This window comes from Microplitis demolitor, chromosome 1, assembly GCF_026212275.2.
Source record: "Microplitis demolitor isolate Queensland-Clemson2020A chromosome 1, iyMicDemo2.1a, whole genome shotgun sequence".
NCBI classification, from domain to species: Eukaryota; Metazoa; Arthropoda; class Insecta; order Hymenoptera; family Braconidae; genus Microplitis; species Microplitis demolitor.
Genome location: NC_068545.1, coordinates 2,474,384 through 2,498,699, shown reverse-complemented (window position 1 = coordinate 2,498,699; position 24,316 = coordinate 2,474,384). Strand labels below are relative to the sequence as shown.

The 24,316-nt window shown below is 33.7% G+C and overlaps 1 protein-coding gene across 4 annotated transcripts in view; it reads left to right on the top strand.

The window, feature by feature from the left end:
* Positions 1-24,316, top strand: part of LOC103568367 (zinc finger protein 608) — a 100,080-nt gene that overhangs the window by 65,623 nt on the left and 10,141 nt on the right. For all 4 annotated transcript variants that reach the window (XM_053740659.1, XM_053740681.1, XM_053740702.1 and 1 more), the window contains 2 exons: positions 1,302-3,610; positions 19,179-19,302. In XM_053740659.1, the coding sequence (XP_053596634.1) occupies positions 1,898-3,610; positions 19,179-19,302 (1,837 nt within the window). In that variant the 5' untranslated portion in view covers positions 1,302-1,897. The remainder of the gene's footprint in view (positions 1-1,301; positions 3,611-19,178; positions 19,303-24,316) is intronic.

Genomic DNA, 24,316 nt, shown 5'->3' with positions numbered 1-24,316 from the left:
TTAAATTAACAAACATGAATAGATAATGCAAATGGGTTTTTGATAGATCATTTAAAAATAATATCAAACAACTAAACCCTACTGCCAAAGACTTGTTCCATTTAAACATTTATTAATTCCAGTCGACTGTTTGATGTATTACTGGCTTTTAAAACAGTTATATTATATATCTACTTGTTCTTGACTTGTTTTTACCGTACCGCTGATTAATGTAACGTATCATTACAAACTCTCACACTCGCACAGAATGCATCTGCTGGCTCGTGTGCGCGTGTGTTCATATATATTCATACATATGCTAGCAGAGATTTTTACTGCATATTAATTCTCGGATAGCGCATTTCGACTGCACAGCAATTGTAAATCGCGAACAACAACAACATTATTCTCAAGTGCCCATTGACTGGCTATTGTTTATGAGCTGCAGACGCCACACTTTATGTCGCGATACAATGCGTAGTTTAAATAAATATACATATATATATAAATATAGTTCCAACTGTTAGAACATTACATGCAAAGGCATCCGTGATATTGTATGGAGATTCCGAGTCTTATTTTATTTTTTGACTTTAAACTTTCAGTAAAGGAAGTAATTATTTTATATAATGTTATCTCTGACATTGACATCTGTAAGATAGCAATTTAAAATAAAAACACTTGCTCGGCAAGTTGATGATTATTTTAATAAGCTTCCAACATGATAAAAAAGAAAGTTATCGCATAAATTTAATTGATTAATTAGTTTTGAGATTAACAAATAATAAGTTTTATAATTTATTTAAAAGACGTTTTAAGTGCCGAGTTAAATAAGCCTTTCAATAAACTCTTTTAGCTGCTTCTTGCTCACATTTTTTATTTAAAAAGTAATTCATGTATTAACGTTGAGCATGGCTTGAAGGAGACGTGGACGGTAATATAGAGAAGAGAAGAGAAAAGAAGAGGCTGCACATATAGATAGAGTAAAGAGCGTCTACTGCGATCCGATGTGTGTAGTGTAAGTTTGGATGGTTGCCAAAATGCCGCCGGTAAAATTAATCGCTCTCTGACACGAATTCCACCCCAAGTGGGAATACAAATTTGTTGGCAAAGCTAGAGTAGACGAATAACTGCTCGAGTATTTTCTTCGTCCCTCGTGAGAGCCATCTGCTTTTAGAGATTAATGAATCTCAAATTTATATTCAATTCAAAAGTTACACTGATGTTGATAGATATATGTACATATATATTTATAGATGTAACAAGCTAATTATATTCTTCTCATTCAGATAATTAACCAGAAAAATTAATCGTTGTTTCAGATCTGAACTGATGACGAGGCTATCAGCATCAGATGACCTGGACCTCGGCCTGGACCTGGATCTGGACCTCATTGGGGCTCCGAGGATGCATTGAATGGATATATGGTGATAAATAGTTCCCATAGATTCTCAAGGATTGATTGATAGTGTGTTGTTTTGTTTTTTTTTTTTTTTTTTTTATACAATTGAGTGGTCAATTTGTGATCGTGGATATAAAATAAGTGGGTGTGATGAATTGTAGTGATTGTGAGTAAATAAGTGGTGGATGTTTGTTAAAAGGTGTAGCAGTGGTGGATAATATTTTGAATAAGTGACGACTGTTGAGAGAGGAGTAGAAGTGAAGGATTAAGTGTTTTGAGACGTAGTTGTAGATGGTACAGTGAAGACGCAGCAAGAGCAGTAGTAGAAGAAAGAGATACCAGTAGGGTGTATAGTAATCGGTGAAGAGTAATGTGTTCGATGGACGAGGAGCGTCTTGCGGGCGGTGGTCCGGGTTCAAGTACTCCAGGCAGTGGATTCTGCTCGTCACCGAAGAGACAAGACGTCGTGTCGTCGGTGGACAGGCTGGCGGGCGCCGGGGAAAAGGTTCCAAGGGCATGGCGACCACGCCAATAGGCGGTCGCCTCCCTAACGTTAACCGCAAAGGAACCTCGCCGTGCGCGGCGGTACCAGCATCAGCGATATCAGCATCGTTATCATCGACATCATCGACAACATCAGTAACAACAGCATCAACAGCAACAGCAATAGTAGCAGCATCATCTCTGTCATCGCCATCGCCATCATCGTCATCATCGACGCGAATCGGTGTTTGCGGTGGTAACAGCAGTAGCGCGACGAACAGTACCAGTGTTAGTTCAAGTAGACGGGATCGTACGAGTAGGGATCATCAGGAGCAGCAGAAACGACAGCAGCAGCAGCAACAGCCGCCGCAACAGGGTGATAAGTCGGTGGCGCGTCGTGATTCGAAAGCAAGCACAGTGGCTGCTAACGTTGGAGAAACGGACACGGCCACGACGAATGTGACCAACAACTTCGAGTACGACGACAATGAATGGGACATTGGCATAGGCGATCTCATAATCGACCTCGATGCTGATATAGAGAAGACGAGGGACGAGAAATTGAGCTCGGGAAACGGGATGGCTTCAACGCCTGCCTCGGCAGCAGCAGCCACGACTAATCAGAATCACCAGTTACAGCAACAAAACGTAACGCAACAAAATTCATCGTCATCGGGCATAACTGCCACCGGCAACAACAGTCAATCTTCATCTTCTTCGTCGTCGTCGTCGTCGTCCTCGTCCTCATCGTCGTCGCCGTCCTGCGGCGTTAATAATTCATCAAATTCATCAAATAATAATCAAACAAATTCGGTTAATTCCAGTAGCGGTAATCAAAACACAGGCAGTGGTAACGCCAACAGCTCGAGTACTGGTAACGGACCAACTAGTGGTAAGCAACAACCCGGTTCTGTTAACGCGGTACACCTCAACTCCGGCAATCCCGGAAAAATGGCTGTTGAACACTCTGCTACCGTTGATAAAGGCCTCAAAATGAAGATCAAACGCACTAAACCTGGAACAAAAACTAGCGAGGCTAAGCACGAAATTGTCAAGTCTAACGAAATAAACGGGACAACAACGTCACAAGACGGCAACGGCAATTCGACCTCATCAAACTCATCGACCTCCTCAGCTTCTTCAACGTCTTCGTCATCATCAACGTCATCCCAAAATTCCGACGTGACCACGAGTAACTCGTCGTCCTCGTCCTCAAACAAATCAAAACCCCACTCGCCGGCGTCAGCCACCTCAGGACCCCCTGCATCGTCGACGGCAGGCTCCAAGAGAGGATCCAGCGGACACAGGAGGGACAAAGCCAGAGACAAGCACGACAAACCGCAGAGTAACAGTCACGGTCCCCAGCAAAATAATAAACCCGAGATGAATGGAACCGCGAGACCGGTGTCTCAAAGTCAAAATTCAACGGGTGCAGCCGTTCAGTCCCAAGGACCAACTCCCGCGGCGACAGCACCCCAACAACCCCAAGGCCCACCACCCAGTTCGAGAACTGGATTTCCCGTTTCACAGGGCGTTGGACCGCCCGCGACAAGTGCCGCTGCACCATGTCCACCTCCCAGTCCAGCTTCCGCGACGGCTGCCGGCTCTGCCGCCAAACCCGAGCAAACAAAGATTGCAGCAGTACCTGGACCTACCCTAAACACTACCGTAGACGAGGCCATGGACACGGCCGCGTGTAGTTCGCCACCCATGAAAAAGTTGAAAACTTCAAATTCAGAGCCAAAGGTAAGTCTCGAATTTTAATTACCATCTTTATTATTATTCGCTAATTGTCATTCGTCTAATATATTTAGTATCGAAACACTTGATATTTAAACATCACCACTCGGTGGTCTTGATCAACAACAATACATCTACTTGAAAACGTCCACTTAAAGTCACATTTAATGGCAAACTCCAATTTACCTCTAGTACTTATAATACAACCGCCAATTAATTTAATCGCTTTAACGACTACTACTGAAATACTTCCTATTCAAGATAATAGACTTCGAGGTTGGTGGCTGTGGTGTTCTAATTACAAATCAAGTTTCAAATGTCTGCCGATCGATATGTCATCCCATTTTTTTTCTCATTTTCATTTTTTTATTTTTTCCTCATGTTATTTTATTTATTATTATTATTTTTATTTTTTTTCTTCAATATTAATTCACGAGAATTGTGTGACAACGTTGGCGAACAGCCGGGGGTTGATTGGGGTTGGTCGATGACGAGGGAAAGCGGCATCACATGTATAGATGTAGATATGGCGAAAGCGAGAGAGTAAAATAGAGGATGGATGGTTATAGTAGCGACGTGGGAATGGTGAGACAGCATAGTACAGAGGCCACTCGATGTGTTAGTAGTATACGTGAGTAGAGTAAAATTGGGGTGGCTAGGGAAAAGGCAGCAGCAGCAGTAGCAATAGTAGTAGTAGTAGTAGTAGTAGTAGTAGTAGTAGTAGTGGTAGTAGTAGTAGTAATAGTAGGAGTAGTAGAACCGGGAAGCGCGAAGGGGTGTGCCGGGGTTGCTGAGCTGAGGGGCTGAAATCAATACTCTGCGGTCTCCGCCCCCGCGAATACAGGAATGAATACACGAACAAACACGAGAGCGAAACTACACGAAAGTGCAGGAGGTGAAGGCGCTCAGGGGTGGCATACTGTACCCTCTCTTTTTATCTTTTTTCTCTGCACTCTCTTTCCTACTCGTTTATTCTTAGAGCCACTCGCAAGTCTTTTGCTTCCCCAGTGAGTCCTCTTGGGACTACTCTCGAGTTTGCTTCTTTGTTTCTTCTTTCTGTTTCCTCTTACGCCTTTTTTCTTCATCTAACTTCCTCCTCTTCCATTCTTCCCTGTACGAGCGACTCGCACAAAATTGCGACACCAATGTAAAAGCTCTCTCTAAATTAAATACCTTCCGTTCGAACGAAGAACCGGGGTGCTCTCAAGCACAACTTTTGCTCACTTTTATTTCTCATATATTTTTTTAATGCTTATTTTTTACTCACACCTATTTCTCTTTCATCCTCGCCTTGATTCCTCACAAGGCTTTCTTTGCGTTCATACAAAAGCTAGTTTCCTTTTATTTCAAAAACTCGATATCATCAATATCAATAATCGAATTGTTTGAATACCTCTCACTTTTTAAACCTTTTTATTTAAATATTTGCGTCAATAACGCCGGTAATATTCAATGTTTTTTTACTGTAACGATCTACTGGAAAATAATAATAATAATAACAATAATAACATTGAATTAATCTCGACTAATCGATAAAATCTATTCAAGTATAATGTTGGCAATTCAACCTAACGGTGTTTAACCTCGCATTAGCTAATTGCGAGCAGCCCAGTCTCACTACTTGATTGAATTATTCATCGACCCTTGGATAAAAATTATTATTACGAATAATCACAATCATGCCATCAAAACTAATAATAATAATAATACTAATACTAATATCAAATTAAGTAGTTATACACACACTCAACTCAAACACGATAAATTTCCGCACCGTTGCCTTTTTTTCTCCATTTTTTTTTTTATTTCTCCCTCTTTGTATTTCCCCTCGATACTTTTTTACACACGACGCCACACCCTTGGGCAAACTAACGCTATTATTCACCTTTGACGTACAAAAATAAACATTCCAATGGACTTTATACATTAATACGTAATAAAAAAATATATGAACGTATTACATATATATATAGACTGTACTTAGTGACATTAATTTTAAGTTTGACGAGTGAATTTAACTCAAAGGACTCCTGTTTTTGCTGATGCACAAAAGGTAGTCACGGTGCCGTGCTAAAGCAACAAAAAGAGACTAAAAAATAACAATAATAATACGGCCCATATATATATATATACATTACGGAGATATGTTGAGATTCGTCTGCAGACTGGAGAAGTATAAAATACAAAGAGAATTCTGGTGGATGAATATGAAGCCGAAGTGAAGCTAAATAAAGGGGAGAGACAAGTTTGTCCTGAAGGGAAATTTTAAATTAGCACACAGCAGTTGGGCATGCGTGAGAGAGAGAGGAGAAGGATGTAGATGTACAAAGAATTATGTAGCCAGCAAGTGAAGAGAAAGGAGAGAGTAACAGATGGAAAATATACGTATATATATATGGACTTCCTTTAGCTGGATGGTTTTTTGCCTTTTCACTCTTACTTTACTACTTGTCATACAGTTTTGTCGTCAGCAGTAACAGCCCCTTTCAACTCACAACCCGAGGGTTCCTATACCGATTACAGTAATTAACCGTCAGTTATAATTAAAATGGCATCCTGGGCATTCGCCGGAAGATTGACATTCTCATCACAGGATCGCGGAATTTTAAATTATCAATTAGACGTCAAATGATGAAGATAAAATTTTCAGAAAAAAGTAAAGTTTGAAAACATGGAGAAAAAAGGATGGAAAGTTTGTTGAAATTAATAGAACGTACATTTTCCTTGATCGTTTATTTCTTTTATCTATCTCTCTTTCCTTTACTTTCCGCTTCCGTTCGGAGATGTATGGAGTTTTGTTCTCATGTCGATTTTCCACGCGACCTCTTTATCGATCCATAAACTTTTTCAAAGCACATTCAATGTGTCCCAAGAATATAAAAGCCAAACGGAAGTGTTGATAGTGAGTTGAGGCTTTACAGATTATCTCCCACTCGAGTTTTAACTTTTTTTTTTAACTCTCTTGACAACTATTTGATGGCTAAAAAACTTAACACTTTTTATTTTACTAGCTCTACTCATTCACTTCCTTTTTACCCTTTTCCTTTTCCTTTAACCTCTTTACTTAAGGATTTAGTTATTATATAAATATTTTTTAGCTACACTCAACTCAGTTTACTCTCATTTTACAGAGTGATGCCGCCGTTATTTAGCCTGAAAACTGGGCGATATCGCGTGCAAATGTAACTCTCGCGTGAGCTCACATTTTATTTGCCCGGTCACTGGCACGGAATTGATGTATTTCGATATAATAACGAATAATACACGCTCAATATATAGTTTTTTTTTTTTTTTTTTTTTTTTTTTTTAATTTTATTTTACTTGATTTTTTTCCCTTACTCAGTTTTCGATAACAGTAAATGAAAGTTGATAATAATCACCGCTCATACTACGCACACAAAGTGAAATAAATATTTAACTTTAACATGTTTTATTAATACTCTGCCAATACCCTGCAATTTATCATCGGCCATTAAATATTCATTTGCTCACAAAGTAACACACATTATTATTTTAAAAGTTTAAATCCCGTATTTAATGTCTTTCATTATTATCTTTTCATGCCTCATCGCGTAGTTTAAAGTCAACTCGCCTGACAACTGCGTCTTGGCACAGGTAATTAGCGTCGTAGTTTCACCGATTAGCAAGTAATCTAGCTACTTTGAACACTTGTCTGCATTGCAGTTCATCAAAGACCACGAGATTTAATCCAATAAAAACTAATTTGATCATCATCATAATCGTTATTGTTATCATAAGTAACTTAATTTGCTTTGCGGGTTATCAGCAACAATATACTCTAGCGACCCGGGTCCAAAGTGATCTAAAACGATCTTTTTGGAAAATCTGTAGATTGCCAAAACCAAGTATATTTTGGTTTTTTTGACAAGAGGGATCTGAACTTTTTTCTCTATCACAAGTCGATGGACAATAATATCCTGACTGCACTTGCGTAGTAAGTGGAAACTTTAGTGACGATTTTCTCTTATATAAATGAACATTTTCAAAAATGAAAACGTAGATTGCAGATTATTGAGTAATGCGTCGAGCTTGTTCCTTTATTTTGGATTTAGAGGAGATTTTTGACAGAAATGATTAGAGAAATTTTGCAGAAAATCTAGACTCGGTGTTGGGAAAACTAATTTTTCAAAATCAAACGTGTTTTTCATTCATTTTTGATTTGTTTTTGGTGAAATTGACCTATTCAATATTTATTTAAGCCAAAAAAGATAAGTTTTGGATTAGTTGACTTAAATTTGACTTTCTTGACTTAAATGGGCATTAAGTAAGTCGATTCCAGAATAAACATGTTTGATTTTGACTTACTTAGTATCCATTCAAGTCAAAAAAGTCAAATTTAAGTCAACTTAGCCAAAACTAAGTCAAGCTTGTCTTTTTTTATTTGAATAGATACTGAGTAGGTCGTTAGACAGAAATAATTGAAAAACATTTTGATTTTGATTTTCTGTCGCTAACTTGGCCTACTAAATTTTCACTTGTCAAAAAAGTCAAATTTTACATAACCCTGAAGATTGCAACGTTTTTCACGAACCAAAATACATGTATTTGCTGCATTGCATGTTTTTGCAAAAACGAAAAGAAAAAATCTAGATTTAGGTTTCTAAAATGTTTCGTACGTCAGTCGAAAATTGTAGCCACCCCCAATTATTCCTTAAATCACTTTTCAAAACGATCCGATCCTCAGGTACATGATTTTACTCAATTTTCGCTTAATAAACTGAAATTTAAGACAAAAATTCAAATTCCACTAATTTTTTGACCCGGGTAATTCAAAAAATGAAACGTGACTAAATTTTAAACATCACGAAAGTAAATTGAGCAAATCTGTGCCTAACAGAGGCAATAAATTAATGTCAACTGCTTTCAGAATTAAATAGTGTTGTAGACATTTTTAATTTCAGTTCCATTTGCAGGTTTATGTACAAATATTTTGTTCGTGTCTGTATTTCAGTCCAGAATTTGTTGAAACTAGCAACTAATTTGCCCGCGTCCAATTAGAGAAACTAACCAGTACTTGGAGACTCTGAGCTGTACCAAAGTAGATACTGAAAGAGTAACTGAAACACACACTCGTTATGTCAATTGCTGGTTGCATAAAGCTTTGGCTCATGTAGATTCTCTTCCACGAAACTCGGAAATATTTTTATTTATACAGTAGTCATGTGTGTTGATTCATTTATATTCAGTGTTTAAGAATTTCAGCGTCTGTTATTTCAATTTTTTTAAATTTTATTTTGTTATTACATACGAGCGAGCTGAGAGTGATAATTTAAAAGAATAAACAGAAAGTTTACCGTTGGTATTAAGTTTGATTTAAAAGATCAAGAGTTGCGATAGTGTCGCTCATGTCAAGTATGTGATATGATGTGCCTGTATATTATATTAAAATTAAATATAATATGAGTCGAGACAACATACTATACAAGTCACACTAAATATATATATATATATACATATCTGTGTTGAATATCTGCAGGCGTAGTAAATATTTCCAGTCAACAAATATCTCTCAGAATAATTAAAATATTAAAGAGGAATGAAAATACCTCAGAAATTAAAATACCTCTAAATTATTTAAACATTTAAACTTCAATAAAAAAATATTCTGTTATCAAAATCCTCAATTGGAGTTACAAGACATTGCTTTTAAAAATCGACTATTGAAAAAATATTAAATTGATAAAAATAAAATATTTATCATATTTATAAACTTGGAATTGACAATTATCATCATAAGTACTGAAGTTGTAAGATAACAGTTATGAAAAAAAAAGTTTATAAACTTTCACGAGAACTGGGCATAAATTGAGCTTAAAATTTTCTCAATAGAGTTTTCTGGTGCTCAAAAACCGGCAACTATTTAAGCCAAAGGAAGCTTATAAGAAAGTTTGGCTGGTGGATGTTTTGTTGAAGCTCTCAAGTTGCGTCGTGATATTGGAGTGCCCAGCCCAGCATCGGGTATATAGTAGTGCTGGTATCACATCAGAACGGAAAGACTCAACTATCGACCCTCCATAATCTCTTCTCTGTCTGCAGCATGTAGTTACTGATATACATGTACCCACACATACATATATATTTGTATATACATATATGTATACGAACATTAGGTAAATTTATAAAAGTGTTGTCAGTCTTCCGCGCTGAAGATAAGGGAAAAGTACAAGCTGGGTAAACAACTTTGTGAGATACCTACTGCAGACTACAGAGTACATACTACAGAATTAAATACTCACTACAGCTCGGGTATTATCGTGTGTGTATAACATGTGTGTGTTAAACTAAAGCCTAAGCTTTAGACGTACGCTGTATGCCGTATCCATGGCATGGTATGGCATTCGAGCTGGTAACTTTGTTCTGCAGGTTCTCCCACACGTTAACGCAACTTGTGCATTGCCTCGATCCAACTGCGGCTGGATGTGAGCAAGTTTCTCTGATGGTATTTGATTCCCTATCGCTAAAAGTTGTCCTACACCACCGCTGCTATTCCCGTGCTGTTTAATGTACAAACACCAAACAGAAATATTTATCAACTGTACACATACTTGTCCACACTGCTGATGATTAAAATTTATTATTCTTTGATAGCTATTGCGCTAAGTTTTCCTATCAATTCTCGATAATCTTTAACCTGATTATTATCTCTCTATAGATTTATATATTTATATATCTATATATGTTGTAACCAAAGAAACTTTTAACGTAAAATTTTTTATTAACGTTTGTAACCCACATGTATAGCCTTTCTCGTTGTCTCGGTTGAATGACCTCAGCTTATATATACATATATATATATAGTTTATGACGAAAGTTGTATGGGAATATATGAATCAATTTTATAAACGGGTGTACGACAAATATCTCAATTCGTCTCCATTAATCTGCACTAATTTCTCCATCCGGTCTTTTTTTATGAGTCATAACTTTAAAGACATATATTATTATCATTATAACTTCATTTATTTATTTTTTTTTTCTGACGTTACATCATCGTATCAATTATTTTTATTATACGTTTAATAATTTATAATTTATTATTAAACGATAATAAAAGTTAAATTTATGAAACCGAGCGGTAAATTGCCGCTGCCTCTTGAATTAAATATTTATTTTATTTTTATCATCTGCATACGATTTACTTAACGTGACATATATATATATATTTATTTGCACATGAATGCAAATATTATTCATCATTTGGCTTACGAAACAGAGCTAGCTGAGCCGAGTCTCCAGCATCACATTCAGCTACCATATAACAGCACACCAGTAGCATCCATCCATGTACGACACTGCAATGCAATGCCACGGGAATAATGTTGAGAGAGCAAAACGTTGGTCTGCTGACAGATGGCGCAACCCGATGAATCAATATTCCCTCGTCGGTGGTGTATATCCACGATCCTGGTTGGCTCTCCGCGTAGTACGTGGGCGAAATGTCGAATGGAGCTCACCTGAAAATGGGATTAAATGAAAAGAGGATGGGTATGAAGGTGCTGTTCAATATTGACTATTGAGCACACATACACACATCCATACACGTTCATATATGCCCTCTCACTTGCACTTGCACTCTTTTCGCTAATGTAAATAGCAGTCTAGCAGTCTAGCAGACCACATCCATGCTGCGCAATGAGATTGTTGAATATCGATGTTTCAATATAACGTTTCAACTTGAAACCAAATGAGAGGAACAAAGACAGTTTGCTAGATGATGCTGCGAGAACACTGACATTGATGTCTCTTGTGGCCCCCAGGGAATTATTCTCTTGGTTATGCATCACATCTGCTCCCTAATCATTCATCTGTGTACATATATGTCTAATACATCGACATCTACATGTACATGTACATTACATATATATTTCACTATTACATATACGCATAACCGTATCGATAATATATACAAATGTATTCTCTTGACATTAAATGTTAACCCTACACTTGATTGAGCTAATTGTCATCGACATTTGCTCATCTTCATTATTACTTGAATAATTAATTTTTTTTTTTTTTTTTTTTTATTCTTTATCATTATACCTTTTTTTTGTCCTCTTTATTTTTAACACGATAATAATTCAAGTAGAGATAACAGTATCCAATATTCAATCAAGCTGTTTGGAAATTCATGAAAGTGGCACACGGTCGATGAATTTCCGATCAGATTTATTCGCTTGTTGTGTACCTGTGTCAATGTTTCCGATACATATATAAACCACGTCAGTATATATATTTACTCTTTTGGAAATATACCAATTTAAAGTTAAAAAAAAAAAACTAAAAAGCGCTTTAATAAATATTAAATCCAATTGGATGAATTTAAATAAAATGAAAAGTAACAGTTGTTGATTAATCACTTTACGTGATCCAAGTGGTTATTAGTAAATTTCGAGTTAATGTTTTAACATAGTTACAATATTGTTTTAACCAACGGAATACTATTAACAAGCTATAAATAAGTTTAAGTTTATTCAACGAAATGTATGCTTGATTTATAGCGTCGAGGCATATATATAAATATATATATAGGTAACGTGTACATATGTATTTGTACATGTATATCATGTATGCCGTCACTCTATAATCCGTATGTATTTATGTAACCTGTCGCTCGGCGATCGAGTTATAAGCAACCATGGGAATAGCCGAGTTGTTTTATAAAATGTCGGAGATTCATTTAACATTTACAACTTCACTAATTATTTTAAAGCTTTTAGTTATTTTTAAATATGCTAATAACGGCAATACCACACACCAATAGTTTCGAAACATATATATTGTGGTGCGTCATTTCGAAGCAACATTTTTTTTAAGTGCATGTAGAAAAAATCAGTTAAACTCAAAAAAAAAATTTCGCGGGAGATACAAAATTAGAATTCTATGTCGATTACAGACCTAGCTCATTAAAAAATTCGATTTTCCATTTAAATAACAATAATATATATTTTTGTGGGAAATTGAACGCTCTACGAAAAAGGTCTTTGATCATTTTTTGATAAATCCATCTGTTCAAAAAGGAATCTTTTTGCTTTTCCGGCGAAATTATCAGACTTGTTACAAAATGTTATAGAATCTTTTTTGTTGACAATTTTGTTCTCTACAAATAATTATCAGTAAAGTTTTTTCAAATTCCGCATTGTTTTCTTGTTATTTTAATTTTAATTTCCAGCTCTTGAAAAAGTGGTTCTTCGATTTCAAGTGCTCGACATTAAAATGGAAATTACATATATACATATAGAGGACAGGGAGGGAGACAAAACCGGGAAACCCCAAAATTTATAAAAAAAATGTTTTTCAAACATTTCAAAATCACTTTTGTAAATTTAACTGAGCAATTTTAGAATTTTTTTTGTTAAACTTTTTCAAAAATTGATTTTATCGAATATCCAGATGTTTTTTTAATGGAAACTGAAAATTTTTTCTATTTATTTTGAATATCATGAAAAAAATGTAATGGATTTGAGTCCTCGAAAATAGTATTTCAATTTTGCCTCTCTCCCATATATATGTATTTATATATATACAGTGAATTTAATTGAATTGAATTTAATTAATCACACTAATAAATATTATTTATCGAGCACATCTATTTAATATGCATATTTATTTATAATTATGCAAATACTTATTTCGCTTATGATGAATTAGTGTTACTTCACTTCCGCTCTTAATTATCGAGTAATTGTAAATTGCTCCCAGCCTTATGCATTCATAAATATATGTTAAACGACGCGCTCTTGCGTAAACAATGTTTAAGATATTAAACTCGTTTTAAATTTCTATAGACCTCATATACATATTTTTAAAAGCCCCTTTACTTTTTTGTATCCATCATCATCATCATTATCATTTTTTTTTTTTTTTTACTTTTTTTACTCTACAGAGGATTCTACAGCCAAATTTAAAATATCTTTTTATTCAAACCTAAATTAAAAGAAACTAATTGCAAATTCGTTGAGTAATTAATTAAAAAATAATTAAAAAACCAAGTGTTTAATTACTATAGTTGATAACAACTCTTAAGATGGCATCGACCGCTCAGGGGCATACTCTTGTCGAGTTAATCGTCTCAAACCAGTAGTAACAGATACATACATATTATATACATACATATATATGAGATAGATGGTCGGAGTTAAGTAAGGCAACGTTTTACACGTCACAGTTTCTTGTTGAGTGTCGCCCAAGGGCCTTTGATCGATTCGCGGTATAGCAACATGTCCGTCTTGTTTTTTTCCATCAAACTCGTACGTGGCATTCGTTAACGCTATTAAAACTTTTCTGTCTTTTTTTAATACCACTGTACATATAGATATATATTTCTGTTTATCTTACTTCATTATACATTATGCATTATTACTATTACTATTACTATTATTGTTATTATTGCTGCTACAACATATATATTTGTTCTTGTACCCGTTGAAAATAACTTTGATTGAATGATTCTTGACTTGCTGACTGCATTCCAGTCCCAGCACATATTTTCATTAGCTTGTCACATGTTATTAACAAATATTAATATCATAAACACGCTTTGTTACAAAGTATATCGACAAATTGTGGGTATTCACTTTTTGCAAATAGTTATTATTATAATTGGATGTTTCCTGGTCAGAAATATGTTGCTATTTGAATTACTCATTTTTATCTTGGGTATTGGATTCATTCAAAGTTGATTTATATACATGAAAAAAACAATACACTGTAAAAAATTGGCGGAACGGATAATTTTTCATTTATTTGATGCCCTCGGAGTGGAATTTACCTTTAAAAGGAGTATTTTAATATTGAAATTCCAAATCAGAGTGAAATAAAATTCAGATCACTCCGAAACCACTCATCTGAAAAAACAAACTCTTTATTTACTCAGTATGTAGATTGAATTTTTTTTAACGCTGGAAATCCGAGTGACGGAGCGAATTTGAATTTTTATAAAATCCTAATTCACTCATAATTTTTTACCATGTACTTGAAAAATTACAATTTTAATTATAAAAACCATGTTTTTAAACTCGAAAGTTTGAATTACAGATAACTGAGAAAAAAATAACTTGACAGAAGAAATCAAAATTTATTTACACTACGACCAAAAAAAAAAATCAAAATATCTTGAAATATATTGGAATTTCTTCGATTAAGAAAATTATTTTAAATGAAATCATGTACCTGAAAATCGCAATGCTTTTCACGAAACAAAAATACATGTATTTGCGGCATTGCGTGTTTTTTGCAAAAACGAAATGAAAAGAAAAGAAAAGAATCTAGATCTCGATTTCTTAAATGTTTCTTACATCATCAAAAAATTGTAGCCACCTTCAATTATTCCTTTAGTCACTTTTCAGCAGAAAAATCACAAATTTTTTCGTTTTGTTGCGCGAAAAACCTTCCAATTTTCAGGTACATATGAAATCTTCAAATTTTCACATCAATTTAAATTGAAATTTTTAATAGCATAATTTCCTGTGGTAAAAGTGTACCATAATCCGAAAAGATGTTTATTCTCTCACTGTATAGTGAAATTATTAATAGTTATTGTGAAAATTACAGTATTACGATTTTTATACTTTCGAGTTCGAAAAGAATATTTTTACTACTCGCAGTGAAATTTTTAGTAAAAATTACCCAAATATATGATTTTGTGAGAACATGCAGAAAATATCTAAATTGTTCCCATACACAGTAAAAATTTAGTTACTGGCTAGATGTCCTTACAGTGCCAAACTTTATGAGTAATTTTTGTTGTAAAATTTTCTGCGTGTACTAAAACAGTATTTTTTCAAATATTCTTATTTCCATGTATATATGAAAAACCTATTCTTTTTTTGTAATAATAATTTTTCTTCCCACGTATCATTGAGCATTACAATGTCACAATTATGAGTAAGTTTATCTTCCTAGTTTATAATAAAAATATTTATAAAACAGTAGTTAATAAATAATAAACAACAATGTATATTATTATAGAATTAATTGCGAGGGCAAATAATAATTGGCGATCGATCAATGTCTATAGTTTATGAAATCACTGTTAAGTCATTGAAATATCGCTTCGCGTTAGTGTAATAATAATAAAATAGTTGAGGGGCTAAAATCGATATACTTGAACGAGCGTTCTATATCTACAGCTATAGATATATAGATAATAAGTGACTACATAGTTACAAACGAGCGATGTAGGTTTTATAGCCTGATAAAATAAAAAAATAAAATCTATATTTACTTTGACAAGTTAAAATCAAATGACATTTAAATTGCTCGCATAAAATCATCAATAAAGCAAATTTATTTTTTACACAATAGCTGGATTATTAAAAAATATAAAATATGATGAGTTGTGACAGTAGTAGCAAAAATAATAGTAATAATAATAATAATAATAATAATAATAATAATAATAATAATAATAATAATAATAATAATATTAATGAGTCAATAAAAATTACGCGCGAAAGCTTCAGATGCAATAAAGAAAAAAAGTTTCCGAGCTTTTCAGTTTAGCCGCAAACGAGCCAGTGAAGGAGTTTTTTGTTGGCACGGTTACAAAATGGATTTAGATATGCCAAAATGCGATTACATTTATGCTTTCTCGAGAATAAAAATAATAATAATAATAATATTTAAGGTGGGACAACTTGACAAGCTTTTTCTCGCGGTTTTTAAAAATAACCCAGTAAAAAAAAAAAATAATAATAATAGTATAAAAACTAAGAAGAATAATACGTAGTACTGCCACCTGCATTTTATTGCTTCCATTAAAGTTGATTGCTGTAATGCTCTCTCTTCGGAGTAACAACAAAAGACGAGTTTTTATTTTTTATCATTATTATTATCATTATTATTATTACTACTATATATTTTATTTTGTTTTATCTTTTTACTTCTGTAATTATATAGCGCTAATAATTTTAACTTGAGCTCTTTCATCATATATTTTTTTTTTTGTCATTAATAAATTAAGTTAATCCTATAATTTTTGTTTTAATGGAAAAAAAGTTAAGAAAACAAGTAGAAGGATAAATTTTTTACTTTTAAATAATTTAATTGTACGAAATAACTTGACAATACTAGAGACAGGCATTTAAATATACTTTTGGTCTGTAATTTAAAAGATAAAAAATATATTTAATGTTGGATGTCACGAAATAATTATCTTAGACAGCGTCTTCCCATTTTCCACCGAAGAAAAAGCGCATCAGGATTATACGGCTTAGTATTTTATTTTGCCCTTGGGTCTTTTTATCTGTGGTCGTATATATCTATATATATATATATATATATATCTGTACAGCGATAGTGTGCAAGTGTGCCGGTGCAGCAACACTGTCGAGGTTTTATCGCTGCCTTGCATCGTGATTGCGAGTAACGCAGCAACCTGCCCGGTAATTGGCCCGCAATTAGCCAGCAGGGCTACCGTTTCTATTTCCGATGTTGTTCCGAGATGCACCATAGATATATTCTACAATATTCATAACAACTATTTTATATCCAGTCACGTATGCATATAACAACTCGGTAATCAACCCGCCAATAAATCTTGAATTTGTTCTGCAACAAAAATAAAAAAAAAGTATGAATTTTCAAATCCTAAATTCTTGGAATCTATTAAACATTAGACGTCTTAACCAGTCAAGTAAAGATTAGATTGAGATATTTTAGTTGCAGATAAAATTTTCGAATTAACCGGGTAATAATTGCAGAGTTTAAAGCTCCTAGACTATGCAGAGTTACTTGCTAACTATCTTGCCGCACACTATTCCCTTTTCAACCACATACATTTATATATCACTATATATTTACACACATTTACGTACTAGTACTAGTACACGTACTCTGTAGCTGTGTCTGCTAGAAATTCATGAATATATTCATGAGAGAGTGAACATGGCTGCCGAGTGTTGAAGAAGAAAAAGAAGCAAAAGCAGAAGAAGCAAAAGGAAAAAAAAGGCATGAAGGAGGAGGACTCTCAATCCTCGGGTTTCCTCGAGACTCGTCTTTCAACTCTGCTTTCTTCTTTGTGCCAGCGAAACACCTCTCTCATTTTTACCATATAAAAGTAAAACTTATAGGAATAAATTTTTAAAAAATACTTTGTCGACTTGTTTTTATGCGAGCAAATATTTATCCAATAAATCGAAATAATATATACTGCAGGTGGATTTGAATTTTTGTGCTTCATCAACCGTACAATGTGATACAGGAATGCACTGCATGTATGTGAATGTAGATATATATGTCTTAACTACCAACCACACATACATACACACATATATATATATATATATATATATATACATCTCATACCTTTAGTCTCGGCTCATTTTTTTTGTTTCACAACTCGAGTTAAGACTCAAGTTGTTCGTAAGTACCGCAACATTTTTCCTCTTCCCATCCACGTCTGGTTCTTTTCTCCAGCACTCCTGTTCCTCCCATAAAATTGTTTTCCAGGCTCTTAAGGACAAGACATCTCACAGGAATACTTTGTTCTTTTTTCTCACTGTTATCTCTTATTTTTTTCTCATCACATAAACTGTACATACAAGTCTATAAACCTGAGTCTGCAGACGTACTTTTCATAGCTAAATATATAATCCTCGAAAAATTACCCCATCAAATGACATTTCATTTACTTTTTAATGTTGCTCGTTAATTGTTTTTATTCCCTCACATTTCCCGCATTATCTGTTGAAAGGTTTCATTCCTTTTTTTTGCTGCTTCTGTATTTTCACTCACACAATACAGATTTACTTTTTATACAATAAAATTTAAACTTTACCGCTTAGCAGTTTTTGTATTGTTAGAGTCTAGTGCCTCGAAAACTTGTAACATAAACTTTTTTCGACAAGAACCGATCGTAAAATCCTCATATGCGCCTCGACATACTACACACTTGCAAAGCTCATATACCACATACGGGCATAAAACACCCGTCTATAAATATATATATAAATATATGACGTACATTTATCTTGTTACTGTAAAATAAAATTTTCCACCGGTCGATTAAAAAATAAAACAAAAGTTTTAGAAATTTTTATTAAACGCCGTGACATTAAAAAAAAATGTAACCCATAACTCATAAAGTACTTGGATAGTAAGCGTTTTCACGGTGGAAAATAAACTCTGAGGAGGCGTGACCTCAGTAGTTTGCATTATGGAAGTAAAGGCAGCGACCGCTTCTGTAATTATGGAAGCCTCAGCATAAACTCAACGATTTGCATTTAAAACTCCCATTGTAATCCCCGCGGGGTTTAACAGGGAACAAACCCAACAAAAGTATGTACATATGAATAAAGAGTGTAAGAGTTTGCGAAGGATTTCTCTATTAACTCAATTTCTTTGCCCATTACCCAGGCGCATACGTTTTACGGAATTTACTACCCTCGTACCCATTTATGGACTACTAATTCACCTCCACTTACCATAATCATAATCATCGGATTATTAATAATCCAATCGCCCGGTTATTTGCGTAATTCCTTTGCTGTGAGGCTGATTAGTAACCACCACCTTGTTTTACATTTTTTTTTAATAATTTCTGATTTTATTGCAGGACATGTCTGACGTTTGTGTCGGAACGAGTGTCGGAACAATCACAGAACCTGAATGTCTGGGCCCATGTGAACCTGGAACCTCTGTGACACTGGAAGGCATCGTTTGGCACGAGACTGAAGGAGGTGAGGATCTAAGACAATTTATTAATAATAATAGAGTAGAACACAACTGAAAAGATCCAACACAACAAAACATCAAAGCAATTTTAATGAATTTTCTGATCTTTTGTCTGATAAGCAGTAATGCCAAGAAAAGCTCTGTAACGTAGGTTTTCTTTAGTATAGAGCGACATCTTCATTGAAATTTAATGGAACAATAGAGAGTCGAGTGCATTATTTTTATACAACCCTTGAAAAACTCTAAAGAAAACGCGAATGAATGCTACGGGGCAAATCAGATAAAATCCAGTTCTATATAGATAAAAGAGTATTCTCACCCTTTTCAAGTTTTCACATGCATTTCAATGTGAAATTCATTTTCTCTTGACTTTAAACTCTCAACTCAAACTGATGTATACTTTCTGAACGCTGAATCACTCAGTTTAATATTTTATTTATTTATTTTTTAACTTTCTTATTTTTATGCTTGATAAACTCCGCTGCTATTTTCCACCCGACGGAATTCAGTATTAATATTTAAGAGCTTATTCTATGGATTTCTATGCGTATTTTAATTTATTTACACAAGAAAAATGGATTTCTTGGCGCAGAAAAATTTTACTCACTCTAAGGAATTTTTTGCATCATAAAAAGAAAATGAAAATTTTCTTTGAGTGAGAAGAAAATTTTTTTGAGTCAAAAATACACCCATAATCTGTTTTTCTATCATTTCTATGGATTTCTATGATTTAAAACATAAATTAGCATTAATAAAATATTCATAAGCAAGTATAGATCAGTATTTAAATTAAATGCGCTCACATGCAGTAATTAAATCCGTTAAAATTTAATTTCCTCATTTTCTTAAAACCTTCTGACACTTTAATTACTTAAAAATTATCTTTTGGGATTCAATTGTCCCTTGTAATCCTCACTGTTAACTTAATTCCATTCTATTCAGACGTAATTACTTTGACTAAAGCCATTTGAAAACAACTGACCTATTCTTGAGTTTAAATTTAAGGAAGATATTAATCTTCATTCAAAAAGGTTGTAGTCTATTTCGAAGTAGACATTATTTTGTACTGAAAATTATGGTTATCAGAACTTAGCAAAATGATAATGTTGTTGAAAATTTATTTTTGATCCTAATCACGATAAAAATTCTAATTTGTATTCAAAGTAATGGAAAATTTTCAATTTGCTATAAACCATTTTTTTTTTTTCATTTTCGAACGAAATGACATTTAAAAATTGACTAATTATCATCATTTCGATGTAAATTTCAAAATAATCAAAAATTTCAAGCCAATTTGAAAATTAAAAGTTTTCTAATAAAATTTAAAAACTTAAAAAAAAAAATAAATTTTCATGGAAATTTTCACATCGTCCTCTGGTATATCCGTGAACTAGAATTATAAATTACAAATAAACATTAATTAAAGCTATCATCAAATAACTTTTGATATATTAAAGCTCTTTATCTCAGCTTATTGCTACATCTTGATTTAATTTTAGATAAAATAATTTCGTCAATAAATTAATGATCTAAAAAGACGGTAGCATATCTATATCTATATATTTATAATAAACCACGACTAATAATTTACGGTAGACGCTATTAAAGTTATAATAGTTAAAAAGACCAATTTATCAGTAGGAGACAATAGATGAAGTTTGTAAGAGGATGAGGAAAGTACGTCTTACTCGAGCGTAGTTTCCATCTTTCATATTTCATATAATAATTTAACTCATGTAATTTGTAGTCCTGGAGCTCTCGTAGCATCTCTCGGGATTGGTTTTAGACGTTCCACTTGCTTCTATATGTATATTCTTCATTATTATTCCGCTTGCATACTCGCTTTGGGCTTAACAGAAACCGATTATATATTCAACTATGAAATGCCTTTGATAATTAATCAAACGGCTTACATTACAATAACATTATTGTACGACGTTAAACTTCTTTATAAACAAAAACAAAAAAGGATGTTCGGTATCTTAAATGCAAGTGGATTTTTCATCATTTATATATTTTCAAGTTTCAAAATGAAATTCAATGAAAAAACAATTTTTCTGACATTTTCAAAGAACTTCGAGGTCAAAAACCGCCAAATTTTAAATAATGAAATTCAAATCATACACAGAAAAAAAAATTTTCACTTACCCCAAGGAATTCTTTGCATTATAAATTGAAAATGAAAATTTTCTTGAGGCAGGAAGTCCTTTTTTTTCGTGCAACACAGAAACCAACCATGTAACTTCACACCTTTATTAAAATTTGAAAAATTTTTCTAAAACACAAAGTGAAAAAAAAAATATCTAATTTTTTTAACTTTGACATTTTTTTTACATGATGAAGATAGAAATTTCTCCAACAAAGTTATTTAAGAAAAAAATCACGCTCTCTAAACATGGATTAATGAAATAAATGAATACTTACTTTCAGAGTGCCAATCGAACCACTTTTTGGAATTAGTGATTCGATTGCACTCTGAATCAGTGATAATTCACTTATTTTCACTAACTCATGTTTAGAGAGCGGCACCAAAATTTTCCATCAATTTGAAATTTCAAAATTGCCACCATTTTCCAAGTACTCAACCAACTTTCAATTTTTTTATCACGAGCAAGATAATTGTCTAAAAAAAAAGTAGATAAAATTTTGTAACCACCCGTCAAAAGCTTCCAAAAATATGATAACTTTTGAACCAATGGTATTTTTGAAGACTACTCGACAAATTATGATAAACTATGGGAAAATCCTTGAAAATCCCACCATGAAGACAAATGCAATATAAATTTCTATGAAATCTAAAAACAAACAAAAGTAATATCATTTTAGAAAAACTATTTCTCAAGATTGAACACTTCGGGTCAAGGATTTCCGAATAGTTATAAGAATATAAGAATTAGGAAATCCATATATTCATCGAATCTCAATTGAATAGCTCGCAATCTGTTGATGCCCATCATTCATTTTGATTTCATTGCTTCTGCCGAGGACCCACGTCCCTTCCCATCACGATCCGCTTCTATTCCATCTGCTTTCATCTTCTCCAACGTTTTTTACCCCTCTTATTTCAATCCACCTATAATTTTCCCTATCTCTGATGCTCTCATTTCATTCAATTTATTTTTTTTTTCTCTTCGAACTGAGAAGTAAGAGCGACTTATTCCTCAGTTCTCATTCCACCAGAATGTTAAATATTCTTGTGAAATAATATACATATAATAAGAAAACGTACAAGTTTAAAATTCCCTCCGTCTTCTCAACTCAAAAAAAAAAAAAAAATTTATTCTTTTCTTTTCACTTTATTTAAAAACTTCCAATAGTATCAGCAGTAGTGTGAAATGATAAGAATTCGTTCTTATTCTTCTTCTTCTCCTTCATGTTCATCAGTTTTCGCGGATTTAAGTTCGTGCCAACTTTCAATTAGGATTTAATCGCCGGCAAATTCATGAGATTCTTTATGACTCGAGATTACATTTTATTACTGCTATTCAACTAAATAAACTTTATTTTTTTTTTTTTATTATTATAGTCTTAAAAAAAATTTTTATTTCAATGAATAGATGTCGGCATTAGCAGAATAAAAATAAAAAAGGTGAAAAAAAAGGTTGTTTGATGTTTGTGAGATGTAAATATTTGTATAATATACATAAGAATGTGGCATGTTCCATGAAGTTGTCCTGCAAACAGGATGTCTGATAAAAGACGTCTCTCATAATAGTACAAGTACCAGTATTATATATAGGAGCAGTAGTTTGAAAGACGTTGTCGATATCACAGACGTTGATGAAGATGATAGAAGTGGTGATCTGCACGGAATAGCTAAGGGTATCAGGGTTTTGCAAGCAAGCGCAGCTCGTTATCGATCCTTTTGGGGCGAATTCTCGTACTCGGTCTCCCTTGTGCCAGCTCGTCGAGTCAAGATATAGTGTACACACAGAGAGCAGCATAGCAGATAGGAGGTAGAAGCCTTCTTGACTCCCTTGCTTCCCTGTGAACGTCGACGAGGATGAAAGGGACTGATGCTTCTTTCAAGCATACTCGTCATCGAATTTACAGCTGCCGATGAAACCTTCTTTTATTTTTCATCTTGTTCTTCATCAACCGACTCTCAGCAAACTTTCTTTTATCTTATTCAGCTTTAACTTCACAAATAAAGTTAATTCAATAAAAATAATAACTCCATTTTATTTTATTTAAATTAAAACGATATAAATTAAAATATCTGTCTTTTAAATACTCAATGTCAAGTGAGAGTGTGAGTGTGTGTGTGTGTGCGTGTGCAGATGGTAAAATTTCGCTTGGGATTTTACCAGAAGGTGAGGTCTATATAGCGGCTGGGTCTTTATTGGAAGCAAGCCCCTCAGCACTCTAGCGACCACCCTCTCGCCCCTTTGCCACCGAGCTCCGGGTTCTTCTTTTCTTCTCCGATCCCGAGTCTCTTTTCCTTATTCATCTCACACACTTCCACCATCAGCATCATCATCATTTCGTCCATTTTTCTCTCTTCTCGTTCATTCGTCTCCTACTCATTCTTATTCTCATTCTTATTTTTATTTCTTTTTCTTGTTCTCAGTCTCATTCCTTTTTCTTTTTCTCTTCCACGGACCACCTTTACTTTGCTCGATACTTTGCCGGTGCACACCAGCACAGACTTCACCACCACAAACATAAATCCCAGTCTGAGATTTGTTTCCCATCCCATCAAGCCGTACCATCGTCGCGGTTCACCGGCTAACACGACGTACAATCGGACTTTCATGCTATTCAAAGACGCATACAACTTTCATCGAATCGTATTTTTCATCTGAAAATATTCTCACTGTCGAACCTATTTTGTCTGCAATACCTATACTCTAAAAAATCAAAAGTACCTACAGATTTTATTTAAATCCACATTTACTCCGAAATTTTAGACAAAATCACTCTGAATACGGAGTAAATTCTGAGTTTATTTCTCCAGCGCAGTGATCTGGATTTTTAAATAAATACGCAGTCATTCACTCGGGATTTGATTCGCGTTTA